Source organism: Fringilla coelebs, assembly GCF_963513975.1.
Source record: "Fringilla coelebs genome assembly, chromosome: 14".
In the NCBI taxonomy this organism is placed as follows: Eukaryota; Metazoa; Chordata; class Aves; order Passeriformes; family Fringillidae; genus Fringilla; species Fringilla coelebs.
This window is the reverse complement of record NC_140040.1, coordinates 12,694,009-12,708,778: the sequence shown is the minus strand read 5'-3', so window position 1 is coordinate 12,708,778 and position 14,770 is coordinate 12,694,009. Positions and strand designations below refer to the sequence as shown.

The following is a 14,770-nucleotide window of genomic DNA, read 5'->3' as shown; positions in this document are numbered from 1 at the left end:
TTTCATGTTGTGTTTTTCTGCATTTTGCAATTAGAAGTTAAATGAGACAAAAATCCAATGCATGTAGGAATAGAGAAAAGGAATTTGGTGTCTGTGGAGTCTCCCTCACCCGAACTCCCTGAATGCTTCTGACACAGCCCATGCTCACAGGCAGAGGGCAGGGACAGATCTGGGTGCTGGGATGCCACAGGGGACCTGGGCCCTGGGAGGCTGCTGCTCTTGGGCAGCAGAAGTGGCCCATGCAAAGCCCAGAGTACTGGAGGAAAGCAGAGGGAACAAGCAGCTGTGTAGACAAAACAGGCCTCCCCAAGGGGAAAGGTGAGGCAGGAGATACATTTTCTGTTACTTATCTCAATAAAGAGAAAATGGGAAAAAGTTAAGGCAAAAATACTTGCAGCAGTGAGTCTCTGCTCTGTGAGACCCCAGCTTTCCCAAGAAGCCAAAATTAAACCAAATTCTACAGAACAGAGGAGAACAGAAACCTTCAACACTGGGAACAGACAATGCAGCACCAGGATCAGAAGACTGAAAGAGGAGGAGAACAGAGGGAACAGCCAGGAGGGAACAGGCAACACGAGGCCCGAGCAGCAGAACAGCATTAAAAACACCCCAGCATGGGCTCTGGTAGCCCTGCAGAAAAAGAAAGTCTCCAAATTGTGTCAAGATGTTGCTCCTCTAGAGATACCAAGTGAAAATTTTGATTTACATAGCTAGGAGATGCCATGCAAAGCATAAGAGAGGAAAATGAGTGACCACAGGATGGTTTTCCTTTATTTTGTGGTTCATTTCTGAAAAGCTGTTGCTTCCCCTTTTCCTTCCCCTGAAACAAGAGAAACTTTAAAAGGAATTGCAGAATGCAATTAAAAATCTAAAATGGTGTACTGCATAAAAAAAGCACAGGGGAGAAATCTTAACAGAAAAACATCAAATATCTGTGTCCTAAAATATTGTGTTTTGTTTTTTTTCCCCATGCTGTGCTGTGTTAACATGTCCCTCACACGTGTGCCCAGCTGCTGCTGCGAGCTCGGTGGCAGGGACAGGAAATTTGGAGCTAATGGGGAAAGCAGGGAATACCAACCTGTAATTTATTTTTATGATTTCTGGAATGTTATAATTGAATTACACTAATGTTATGTGCTAATGGATGGTTGGGCACTGAGAGGCCTTTCCTGTTGCAAACATTGCAAAGAACCCCCACGCTCTGCAAACACTCGTGCACAGAGACCTACCCAGTGCCATTTGTGCCCAGCACTCAGGACATGGTCCACAGTTCCCTATTTCCAAAACTCTTTCTTGATCAGTACTGTAACAAGTAGCTGCAGAGAAAAACAAGATACCTTCAACTACCTCAAAAGCAGACACAAAAAAAATTAGGCTTTTAGGTCTGCAGGCTCCTGAGGAGAAGACAGAATCTGCTCTGTTTGCCCCAGACAATTCAGCCAAGATTCCCTGGGGCCTCACAGTCAGGCTAATGAGAAACTCCCCAGCAACTCCCATATAAAATGCTTTCATAGGTCTTTAAAATGCCTTAAATTCTCTATATATTTAGTAAGACTTTTTACTTCTTTAAAATGTCCCTTGTTGCTCCTCAAGATAATACCCGGGTGATGTATTGCAACAGAAATGCAGCATTGTCTGACCGGACCTTTGTTTTGCGAGTATAGAACATTATTTTCATCTTGGCCTCAAAGAAGTCAGAACCCCTTTTGCAGAGCAGAGCTGGGCACTTGCCTGGCCCCCACCAGCCCTGTCCAGTCCAACCCCAGTGACACTTTTGGAGAAGGACAGACAGGCTGCAAGGGCTGCATGTGTGTTAAGGGTGGTGAGGGGAAAAGCAGGGGGAAGAAGTACTCAGCTACACTGTTCCTCTGGAACAGAAAACATTTCTGCCTCTTAGGCAGCAAAACACGCCTGACCAGCTATTCAACAACAAACCAAGTCCTTGGATTAAGGGAGGAAAGGAGAAGGGGTTTTATCTTCCTTTTACATTAAGGAAAAGATGTTTACAAAACCTGAAGAGGAAGGAAATTTGCTATATGCCCATTGTTAAACAGTACTGGTGGACACTCAGATTACTCACCCTGGTGCAAGGGCAGCCTCTGCCCCTTCTATTTTTTTTTATTCTCTAGGTTATTATGCACAGCCTTTAAGTCGTTGTTATTTTCAAAAAATTAATTTAAGCTTTTTCTAGCTGCACTTGAAGTACTGGAATAAATTCCTCAGTGCAACTGTACCACGGGTTGGAATCTTGCAAAGCATTTTGCCTTGGCAGATTTTACCAGGAATGAGCAGTTACGCCAGAGCAGACAGCAATTTGTGCACATGCTCTGCTACCGGAAAAAGGATGGTCCTGTACCAAGCCAGCACCAAAGTGACCCATCTGAACACAGGTTTTTTTTGTGCCATGGTGTTCACAGCCAAATTTTCACGGGCGCACTCAGCAGCTCCCACAAGCAGCCCTTGCCCAGTGCCATGGTGTGGTCAGGGATGTGCAGGCTGTGCACCCCTCAGTACGTGTCAGGAGCAGAGAAGCTCCCCCAGGAGGCACCGAGCTTGAAGCCCCATGTTTGGCACACCAAGGACAGATGGTCACCAGAGCCACCTAGACAAGACCCATGACTGCAGACTCAACTCATGCTCACAAAAAATTTTTTCAGAATAGCTTCAACTGGTTAGATGAACAAAATAAAATATAGCAGCAAAAGCTCCTTTTTTTCCCACAGATGCACCTATATAGTTATTTCACTAGTAGAAAAATACATTTATATATTTTTAAAAAGCTTAAAGTTTACATTCTACCTATAACAGCTCTTGCAGTTCCTACATACCACCCCATCCGGGGACCAGGACTCCCCCAGCCCACAGCAGCTGTGCAGAGTGCCAACAGAATTTTTCAGAAGTCATTTTGTATGTGTTTGCACACACACAGAGATGTACAAACACATACAGGAGAAAGAAGGAGAGAAATATGTTAATTTGAAACATCTGGCAAATGTTTCAGAGTTAACAAGTCCCAGGTTTGGCCTTTGGGGTTTTTTTGCCTTTTGGGGGAGTTAAGGAAGGGGAGGCAATTTTGTCATTTTGGGCCAGGGAAGGAAGGGACATGAAACAAGAAATTGAAGTGTGTTTTTTCACCCTTTATTGAACTTCAACATCACACTACTGAAGCTAATGCAAACAGGAAGATCATAAAAGAACATAATGAAAGTCTCGCACACTGGGACTGAGGGACTGGTTTCAGTTACTGAATATAGCTGTGGAGCCACACCACACAAGAGCCAGCGACTCCACACAGCCACACCACCACAAACTTGGGATTTTTAAGCTTTTTCTGAGTAGTTCCTCAATCATATTCCAACCTGCAACTTGTGCACTATGTATTGCATCCCAGCTTGACAGGATACAGTATCACATCTTTATACACATACAAGATTGACATCTGTAGCTACTAAATGTGTTAAGAAGAAACCCTCCCAATTAACACACATTTTCCTAAAGCTGCCATAAATCATGCATACAATACATTTCTCCCACATCCGATGTCCTGAATGAGAGCTGTAATTGTGGGGATAAATGAAGAAAAATGGAGACTCAACTGTAAAAGCCTTTCACAGTCTGTCTTTTACTTAAGGCATAGTCACCAATACCAAGCCCAAATTAACTGCTGTGCACAGAAATTTTTTTGGTCATTGTTTTGAACCATAGTCTTTTTTGAATTTAATACACTTCCAGACTTGTGATAGATAACACCAGTAACTCCACTGCAGTGCTGCTTGAGATGAAGGTCAAGCAAGAGAGCTGGCGAGCGCTCTTTTCATGCACCGTTAGCTCCAGGCACAAAGGGGCCTTCCACATCACAGCTGGGGGTTTGCAGCAGCAGCAGCAATATTTGCTATCAAAGACTAGTGAAAACAAACCCCTCCAAGCAGCCAGAGTACCCAGACAAGATGCACCCCGTGCCCCAGAAGAGGCATCTGAGAGCACAGTGGGTACAAATGTGAAAGGCCACAAAGTGCCATGCAAAGGCAGCTTGTGTCTTCGAGACCAGAGAGATGCTCACTTTGGTAAGAAAGTGTCCCCTGGGAGCCAGGCTCCCCCTGACTCTTAAAAAACCCATCTAACCAGAAATGCAACAGCACTGTTGGCTTTCATATTACTGCTCAGTTTCTCAGCTGTTTCCATATCATTGGTGGGCTTTTAAGAGAATACTATTGCACAGTCCAATGTGGAGAGAGCACAGAAACAGACTTACTGGCTTCAAAATCAAAAATATTCTGAACATCTCATAAATGTTAAAAACAGACAGCAAAATATCTTTACATGGGGCACAGACTGAGATGTGGCTAGTTACTTTAAACTAGCCACAAACTAATCTGACATTTACCCTCACATTTGTGTTATCAATACACATTACACAGACAAACTTGATTTATCCTGTTCAATTTCTTGAGCCTCTTTTTATTCAGATTATTGACCTAACACAGATGAACGAGCTTGAGACACGTTTATCACTGTCAAGCACACCAAAAGCTTGTTCAAATTTTAAATCTTTCTACCATGGCGATGTACCACTTTTATTCTCCAGCTCTGACAGTACTTTCCAATTTCCTCGGAGAGGAGAAATACACACATTCCAGTTGAGACCAAGGCTTAAAATTCCTATTAAAGCAGCTTTTATGTAATTAGATTGGAATGAATGTGTAACAGTGCCCATTGCAGAAAACTTCAAAGTGGTTATACTGGAGAAATCACAACCCGTTTCAGTGTGCCCACAAGAAGAAAGAATGGCTCTCTGGAGGATAAGAGTATATTAGTCTCTGTGTGTAATAGATTTTATTGACCATATGGAACTGATATAAAAATTGTGTTGCAGTGGGTAGTCTTGGATTTGAGACAGGAATGTGACATACAAAATACAGTTCCTGTAAAAAGCCTGGCAGCTTTCTGGCAGTTTTTGCAATCAGAAGAACCTAAAATATTTACCTGATTGAGTCACTGACGAGTCCCAGGTCAAAGCAAAATCTGAAGATTCACCCTCTTCAACTGAAAAAGAACAAAAATAAGTTGTGATTGCTAAAGCAAACGAACTGGAAAGCAAAGTCATCAGAAAACTAGGTCCACTATGACATTAAGTATTAAAACAGACATCTCCACTGCTGAAAAAGAACTTACTGCTTTCTATAAAATAATTCATAAGGTGGAAATTTAGTAAAGAGATTTTTCCTACTTTTTAACCTAAATATGAGACTTGTGTTTGCAGTTTCTTCCTGAAAGGGTGGCAGCAAGTTCATGTGAAATTTTAATAGACGTTTAAACACCGCTACCTGGTAAGTATTCATATTTGAAATGTTGTACATTCCCAGCTTGCATGTGCAAAATTGCCACTGTAAATACAGAGGTTGTTTTTGAAATGGATGTTTCAACAGATCATAGTAAAGAGCTGTCCTGTGAAGGACAAATTGCCTGACTTATGTCATCTTAACATACTAACACATCTGCCATATTCAGAACCCAGTGATATCTTCAGGGATTTTTCAGAATTAAAAAATACTATTTTGATGTATAACCATGTTCTGTGACACGGCAGTCACAAATAACTGCTTTTAAGGTTTGTTGTTGCTGTGAAGGCTGTCAGAGCCAGTGCTCAGCACTTGCAAGTGACATAGCTAAAACCTTCTGCCTGTTAACAATTATAAAAATGCCACTTGATTCTTACATTCTTAAAAATAACTAAGAGAACAAGCCAGGCAAAAAAATTGCCTGATTCTGCTGTTACTGAAATCAGTGCTGGTTATACTAATGACAGACTAGGCATTTGAAAGCAGCAACTGCAGAAATTCTTCTTTTGAAATGCAAAAGTTTATCATCCTCACCTGCCCACTCTGTCACCCTGACACCAAATGAATTTAAATTATACATCTTTATTTTCTGATTAATATTATTTACTCCATGCACCAAACAATTGCTTACCCTTTCATCTAAAGTATGCTGGATTCAAATGCACATTCTAGAGAATTCTGCAACTGGAATTCAAACCATATTGCAAAGCCAGAAGCACAACCCAACCCCTGTTGACCAGCCCTGTAAGCTCAGGCCAGCCTTCTCCAGTGAATATTTACACTGACATTTGCATCACAAGGGTCTCGATTTTATGCTTTCCTTACATTTTTCCCCCCAATCCAGTGCAGAATTCTGGCATTAAGTTGATGTTTGTGGTAACATCACATGGCATTAGGAACAGAGAATATCATTTACATAGGCAGTGCCTTGACAAATGTAATTTTATGTCCAAACCATAGAAAAATGTGTGCTCCACAGAAGGACACCACTCTGGTTTTATAAATCTGTGTGTTTATTAATGGAGGAGCATGAAATTCAAGCATTTCTTTGGAGAAATCATACTTGAGTCTTGGCTATACTTTTTTCAGAGTCTATGTTAGCATAAAGGCCATGTCACATAATATTAAATTCCAGAATGACAGAGGAAAAACAAGAGGCAAAGCTAGAAGCTTATTGAAGCCATTATTGGTCCTATTCCCTGAGCCAGCTTGGCTGGCGTGTGCTCCCTCCCGAGGGCTCACCTACCATTTTGTGCTCTCTAAGCCACCATCTTGTTCCCATTTTGACCCATCTCTTAATAGAAGAACTCTGCATGCAGTTATCCGAAATACCATTTCAGTCTTACACAAATGCATGTCTTATTTTAACATCAAAATCTATATACACCTGGGAGGGTTTTTGCTCCAAAACTAAATAAGCCAAGTTGGAAATTCATGTACCTTACTCAAAACAGACAAGGGGAATGTTTTAATTTTATTTTATCCTTGACTGCTTTTTGGTTGTTTTGCTTGGAGAGTCTTTTTTATATTACTACTTTTATGCTGAGGCTTTTTTTATTTCTTTACATTTTGTCTTGGAAAGAGAAATTTAAAAAACCCAGTCTGCTAAAAATACATTAAAGAGATAAATTTGGTCCGAGTCAAGGAGTAGTATATGGATCTGCACTGGTCATTGACAATTTTCACAAAACACTGACTTTCATGTTGGTTAAACACCAAAGACTGCTCCAGTCCTTGAGCTGCTCTAGGGCAGTTGGCTCCAGCACGTAACAAAACCACGGTTTTTGGAATCCCTTAAATGAGGGCAAAGGTTTGAATCAGCCTCTGTTGGCATTAATTTGCTTTGCTCCCTAATGACTGAAAAGGGGACAGAGAACATTCACGTGGAGGCAACAGCACTGAAATTCACTTTATATTATCACAGTCATGGTTTCAAGGTTCTCCCCCTCAATTTGCACAGACCCACCACAGACTGACAGTGCTGCACATCCATGGAAGAAGAGGCCAGTGGGATGGAGCCTCCTGAGCTTAGGCACAGACACATCACCCTGCAGCTGCTGTTCACACCACTACCACCACCTTTCCCTTTGCTTTTCCATCTTTCCTTTAATTCTTTTAAGCAAACATCATCTTTCAGAGGCTAAACTACAAGAAACAGTAACAGCCAAGTCTATTCCAAGAGGGATTGCAGTATCAACTGACTCAAGCACTTGATCCTCACCTGACCATCCATCCATCCACCCAGCTAGGAGCAAAAGCAGCCACATCCAGTAAACAAAGACCAAAGGACTGTGTCTGTCCACCCATCAAGAAGCCCCAAAGGTTTGCTGGGAAATGGCATATGCAAAGTTGAAGCAAAAAAGAGGTGATCAGGTTTTGTCACAGACAGCAAGTGTAATTGTAGGGAGACACTAAACTCCATGTGCTTCTGCTCCCTCTCCATAATGGGCATAAAACCAAGAGCTGTGAGGCTCCTCTGTGGCTGCCTAATCTTCTGGGTATAAATGGTTATTTAAGGAGCCAGCATTTGAAGTGGTGTCACTGATAGCTTTTCCTCAACCTCAGCAGTGAGCAGACACCATGGAAGTCAGAAGGAAATAAAATGTTTTCTTCTTACTAAAGTACACTTCAACAGCCAAGCATTTGCAGCTGAAATTTGCTCTCAGTTCACATGTCTGTTTCTGGAGCTATAGGGAAGCAGGAAGAGGCTTCCCAGGCTGGCTGGAGATCTGGGGACATGATGCTGCTCACAGAGGGCACGGGAGTCCCACAGACCCCACCTGGGGACAGGCCCCTTGGGGGCAAGCCCTCCCTGGCAGGGCAGAGCGGACCCAGGACAGATTTGGTCACTATGGCTATGAAGGGATTTCCATGTCTCACTACTGAGAAGGAAGTAAAAAACACTCAGTCCATAATATTAGCCAGAGAATGATTCACTTAAGCTGAATTTTCAGTTTTTTAATATTTTTGTCATCATTCCTTGAAACTGAAGTTTGCTCAGGTGACCATGTGTATCAACATTGACTGTGTTTCAACATTCACTGTGTCATTCTGCTGTTACTTAACTTGTGGTAATGGACAAAACAAAGCCAGGGAAGATGTACAAAGTATTCAACACAATCACTCTCAAAATGCACTGCAGAGTAAGAATAATTCCCCTTTCATTAGCAGGAAAATACATTTTCTGACACATGCTAGACATACTCATAGCTACCCAAGTCAAGGACTAGACACCTCTATCTGTGCTAGTAAATCAGTCTGAATGTGTGGACACCTAAGTCCACAAGGCTGATGTTTAGCATAGGCAGGAGCCACCCACATGCATGAAACACTCTGCAGCTTGAGAAAACCACAGGGAACAGCAGCACCATTCAGCACTGAGAACCCTGATTTTCCAAAGCAACTGGATATCTTGTACCAATTCTAACTACTTTTCAAGAATCCTGGCAACAAAGAGGGTGAAGGCTCAGCATTTCCTGAAATTTTGGAGGCATTTCATACCTTCAGGAAGGCTTGGTTTGACTTGAAAATAGCCTTGGTCTGGCAGTATAGAAATTGTTTTTGTTAGTCAGCTCAAAAGATGGTTAAGTTTGTGGACTTAACGCTGTGCCCACCTGAGGCCTGGCACAGGGATGTCATTGCTGGCAGTGGAAGGACACATCTGCCTCCCCTCACTGCTCTGCCACAGCACAGGAGGACTCCCTGCTGTCATACCTGGACAAGACCTGTGTTCTGCTCCAGCTGACCGTGGGGTCCAAATGCAAGAGCCAGAACATAGCTGACATGGAGAAGAACTGTGGGCAATGAAAACATCACAATACAGCACTCCTGCACATGCCAAATATTTGCATTTTGCCCGCTCGTCTCAGATGTTCTCCAAGGATGCTTATTTAATTGCTAGGTCACAAGTGCTGCAGGCTCAAAGATTTCAGTTCTTTGTGCTCAGAGAAACTTCTGAAAGGATTCAGCATTCGTTCCCCTAAGAGTGAGAACATCTATTTATGGGGCTACCATTACCTGAACTCCATTCACAGTGACAGTGCTTATTTAACACTTTATCACTCCCAGGAAAGAAGTTAACCTTATCAAAGTAAGATGCTTCTGCACCAAATGTTGATTTCTAGATGCAATCAAGCTTTACAAGTGAGCAACAGCCCCTCAGTAATTCAGATGGCATGTGTATGCTCCCTTATCCTATTACACAGGCTTCAAGGACCACAAGGACCAGTTTAACACTTCTCATAATACAAAAACACCACAGTTCACTAACGAAAACGTCAGGAACGTGAGAGCGTGAGGAACTACTGAGAAATCTAATGGGTTAGAAGCACGTCCCACAGCTGAGGCGGGGAACTTTCCTGGATCAAGGCTGTTACCAAGCACTGCATTCTGGATCAGGGCCATCCCTCACCTGCCAGCAACCTTAGAAAACGCCAGGTACAAAATACCTTAAATGGACAAAATGCTGGTGCCACTCTTTTAGTTTGGAGGATTTTGATAGATTTTGTTGGTGACAGAACTCTCAGCTAAAGCCAGGGAAGTCTCACTGATGCCTGTGTATTAGCTGTAATGTACGTGTCGGGACTCACAGCTTTCTCTCTAGAGAAATACTCCAGCACCAAGCCGCATTGTAAGCCAGTCACACATTAATCACATCTTTTCCTGCCCGAGCTATCGGCACTCGCATGCAGGAGCTCCGTGATCTTCTCTAATCTTCAGGCTCCTTCGCCACTTTCAGACACACAACTCTGCGCCGTCCGACCCAGCCTTTGCTCCATCCCTCCCATCACATGCAATTACATGCTCCCAAATCAGCACAGGACACAGAATAGCCCCGTCCGACCACCATTCATGTGCCGCGACTCATCCCACAGCACTGGCAGCCTGGGATTTGATACAGTGCTCTTAATCCTGCAAAATGCAGAGCAGCTTCCATTTCCACAAAGTCAAAGGGAGCTGAGGATGCTCAAAACTTTGTGGATTGGGGATTGTAAAGCAGTCACTTTCCAGCTGCTTGGCATGGCAGGAGCACAAAGGGTGTTAACAACCTTTACACTTTAAATAGCCTGGTGTTTTCCGCGTGTATCTAGAGCCCATCTTTTCATCTTTGGAGAGGTGCAGACAGGCTGATACCTCAGGCTGAAAGAGAACACCTCTGCTGCACGGAGCCTGCTGCCCAGAGAGGGTCAGCCCTGCACAGCCCCGGGAACTGCCACCACAACTAGCGGTGGTAAAGGTTTGGAAATGGCTACTCTGAGCAGAAGCCAGCCAACCCTTCCTGTTCACATCACCGCCCAGTTTGCTGTAAGGCTTTCCCACTCTCCTCCTCAGATGCTCCCTGACAAGATTCCCCATCATATCGGTGAGACAAGAGTCTGCAAAACACAAAAATCTGCAGCAGGGGGGAAGTAGCAGCATGAGAAGCAGCCCCATTTGTTATTAATGCAGCGGCGCTGCGGCAGAGCTGCAGCCGCTGCCCGGGAGCGCTGCAGGGCGCAGAGCCGGCCCCGAGCCAGGCATCGCCTCCTCCAGGAACCAGGCTGCCCCTCTTTGTCAGCAGCTGGGGCTCTCTCCCGCCACTGCGCCAGAGAAACCTCCACATTCAGCAGGAAAATAGGAAGTTTCGAGGGGCTTTGCCAGTCAGCTGAGAATAGATGCCTGTGAGTGTATCCCGACGCATTTACAGTACCTTGCAGCTAGAAAGGAAAGGGAAATCCCCCTGGTGCCTTCGTACCAACATTCAGGGGAGAAAAAGGTACCTGGCAGAAGCTGCTGGCTGTGCTTTACACCAGCCACTTGAGCCAATTCACTCCCCTTGGAAATTCAACTTCACCAGAGGATTCCTCTTAGGTCTCCCCATGTTTACAAGACATTTTGTTTGTGTGATCATTTCCCTTCAGCTTTAGTAATGCTTGGCCCTGTTGGGAAGGAGCACTGGGACACCAGGGCATCCCCAGAGAGGCAATGGTGCATTCCTTGCCCATGCCCTAGCCCTGGGATCCCCCATGGGAACTGGGCATGGTCCTTGGCACAATCGCTCACAGCTCCGGAGCCACCCCCCCCCCCCATTCTCTCCTGAGTGAGCAGCTGATCCAGCCATTGGTGGCCCTTGGCCAGCAAGGGTTTTTTCCACCTTAAATAGGACCGTTATGTATTAGTCCTTTCATGAGCCAGCAGGCCAGGGAATAAGACAAGAGGGTTTACTGACATGGCTTATTTAGCTAGTTCAGAGCCTAAATTTGCACAAGTTCTCTAGCTGCTTTTCTCCAAAGTCAGTAATAGGGCTTGGCAGAGACTGTGGGTTTTGCTGGCAAAGTCAGCCTTTTTGTGTGAAGGAGGGAGGAGTGGGGAAACCCAGACTGCTGTGCTCACTAGGTCAAGGAAAAGAAAAAAAAAAAAAAAGAAAGGAAAAAAAAGAAAAAAAAAGGAAGAAGGATGAGACAAATGGGACAGAATTACAAAGGGAAACTGAAAAAAGATCGTTAGGAACAGAAAAAGATGTGAAGGTGATTAAGGAGAACAAGACAAACAACAAAATAAGGTAGCACTAGCAGGTTTATGCAAAGGAGATCTAATTATGGGTGGCTAAATCCTCCAGGACATTAATATTCCATCGTAATGTGTCTAGTTTCCTCCTTTCCAGACATGGCAGGGAGGAAATGAGAATCACTTAGATACACTGTTTAATGAGCAAATGATGGACGATCACCAAATACAGCCTGCCTGATAAGTATCCATTAGCTTAAACTCGCACAGTAAATCTGTGTGCAGCAAAGGGCCTGCCTCTTCCAACGCTACAGCAAAACTTAATGGAACTGCAGCCAGAGAAAGGGAGCCTTGTAAATAAAAATCTCATCTCGGTGAGACGAGAAAGACTGTAGGACATACATAATGGCTAATCACAGCCCTTCCCACAGACTGCACACCTGACTCACAAGCCAGGGTGTATTTATTCCCAGTGCTCATATTTAGTTTTTTGTGTTTCTAATTCACATACTTCACTGGAGACAGATATTTCTCATCCAAATCTATTATGTAAATAAATACGAGGGTTAGGTGTAATAAAATGCAGTCAATGTTTCACGTTGCAGTCAAGATCAACATCTTATACATGCAATACATTAAGCTTGTGGTTCTTAAACTGGGCCTACAGACACCCCATAACACATTTGGGGTCAATACTCTCACTGACGGTTCTTACAGCCTGCCATCAAATGTTAATCCCCAAAGGACAGGGTGGATTTTTTTTTTTTCTTTTAATTGCAATACATAGTATTTAATCTGTGAAATGTTCAGGAATTTAGAGGTTTTTTCTGCTGTTTCTGCCTGGAGTTTCTGGCCATGAGACTGGTGGAGTGCACCCTACCCAGCTCAAGCAACCCATCCTGCTGATGGCCCATTGCTACCTGGCACAGATGCCCCACTGACATCCTGCAGCCCCAGACCCACCATCTGCCATGAGCTCCACTGGAAATGGATGGGAGCACCCAGAGTCCCTGCCCTCACCTGCTCCAGCTGGGCTGAGCCCCAGCCCACACCACACACAGGCAGGGGAGGTGAGAGGTGGAGATAGACGAGGAGATGGGGCACAGGGTGGCCAGTTCCTGTGGACAGGGACACGAAGCACCAGCTGCCTGTGGGCACCCTCCTCTCTGCACTGTTACATGCATTTCTAAGGCAACTGTCACCATAGTGTCTGCACCTTCTTTCAAAAATAGATCTACTGTGAGTAAGCAGGCACTTTAAAGCTCAAATGAAAAAAAAAAACAGGTGAATCCAGTGTTCTCCACATTGCTCATAAAATCACAGATCTTGCTCAGAAACCAAGGGTTTCAATATTCTTGTGCCATTTGTAATACAACTGGATGATAGAAATGTTTATATGTTGAAAACCTACCAAACCAAATCAAGGAAAGTAGAGAAAGGGAAGATTAACACCTCAGCAATTCATGGCCAGGGCTTCAAATCCATGAGTTGAATTTGCAAGTTGTGAACTGATCCTTTGATCTGCTAGAAATGCCAAAAGCAGGCTGAGCTTACCCAAAGACAAGATGATGGTGATGATGCAAGTTACAGACCAGAGGTGGGTCAGCAAGTGCAATAACAAAAGTGTTACTCAAATAATTGCCATCTTACACCTTCCTCCAAAGGTCAGGTTTAGAAGCTGTACTGTGAAGGCTCTGCTACCCCCTATGCACTTCTGAGCACGGACACCAAGTGAAGATACACAAATCTCAGGTACTAACCGAAACAATGTTTGCAAACAATGGGGCTGTGTGTTGGAAGAAAGACAGCAGACCTGAGACTTGCAGCTGGCAGAGACAAGGTGCACATGGCAGAGTTCAGCTGGAGGGGATGGCACTGGCCAAACGGATGCCAGAAAGGCCTTGCCTGTTTCCTGAACCTAACAAAAGGGCTGCAATGAAATGAAGTTTCAAAGTCAAGTTAAAACATCATGAAATTCAAATACTGGGCTCTGCACAGAGAATGCAGGGGCTCACCAAGTCAGATTTATTGCAAACTTTGGTTCTCTGGGAAAGAAAAAAAGAAAAGAAAAATTAAAAAGAAAAGGCAGGGGAAAGATGAGGAAGAACACCATTTTTACATTAAGGCTATAAAGTTTCTCTATTAGCAAGACACCTAATAAATTTACCTGTGCTGGCCCTGTATTCAGACTCCCAATAAGAATGCTGAAAGGTTAACACTAACACAGGCTAATGACACAAAGAAAGGGGAATGTTCTGAAAATAACCTGCATGTATAGAAACAGGAACCAAACCCAGGAAGAATGGAAGTAGAAAACTAGGATCTGCAGAGGAGCAGTGGGGCCACAACTCCTTCCACTACCTCTTGTTCTGGTAAAGCACAGAGGGTACACCAGCAGACTGAGCACACCCTGCCTCAAACTGCAGCCTGCTCCCCATTGCTACTAATGGGGATCACCCTTCTGCATTCTGCTTAGTCAAATCCATCCAACCACGTGCAGTTCTGCAATAAAAAACTCAAAAACAACACTGTCCCACCTACTGTGGCTAGACCAAGAGACACATCCCTTCAGACCCTACTGCCATGGACAGCAAGCTCCTTTCCCTTTGACAAGGAGCTGATGTCAGCTCTCCAGCTCATCTCATCATCATAAATCAAGTTCTACTTCACAGTTTTCCACTGTTGATTTCATCCAGACCCAATAGAAGCCAATGCAACACACCTCCCATTTCATAGTATCTGAGCAGTTCCAGATGGCAGGGAACCCCAATTTTCAGATGTAGGTATGAGGTAGAGAGTTTAATACTGATGAAAAATTCACACTTGCAAATATGATGAAAAGAACAGAAAATTACTTAAACAGCAAGCAACTACCTTGAGGGACACTGATGAAATTGTAAAGCACACAACCAACTCTAGTCTTACACAAGTTCTAGTCTCTTACT

The 14,770-nt window shown here is 43.9% G+C and overlaps 1 protein-coding gene across 2 annotated transcripts in view; it reads right to left on the bottom strand.

The window, feature by feature from the left end:
* The window catches only part of ZNF423 (zinc finger protein 423), a 224,111-nt gene that overhangs the window by 179,406 nt on the left and 29,935 nt on the right, over positions 1-14,770 (bottom strand). For both annotated transcript variants that reach the window (XM_084214896.1, XM_084214897.1), the window contains exon 2: positions 4,984-5,043. In XM_084214896.1, coding sequence (XP_084071022.1) covers positions 4,984-5,043 — 60 coding nt within the window. The remainder of the gene's footprint in view (positions 1-4,983; positions 5,044-14,770) is intronic.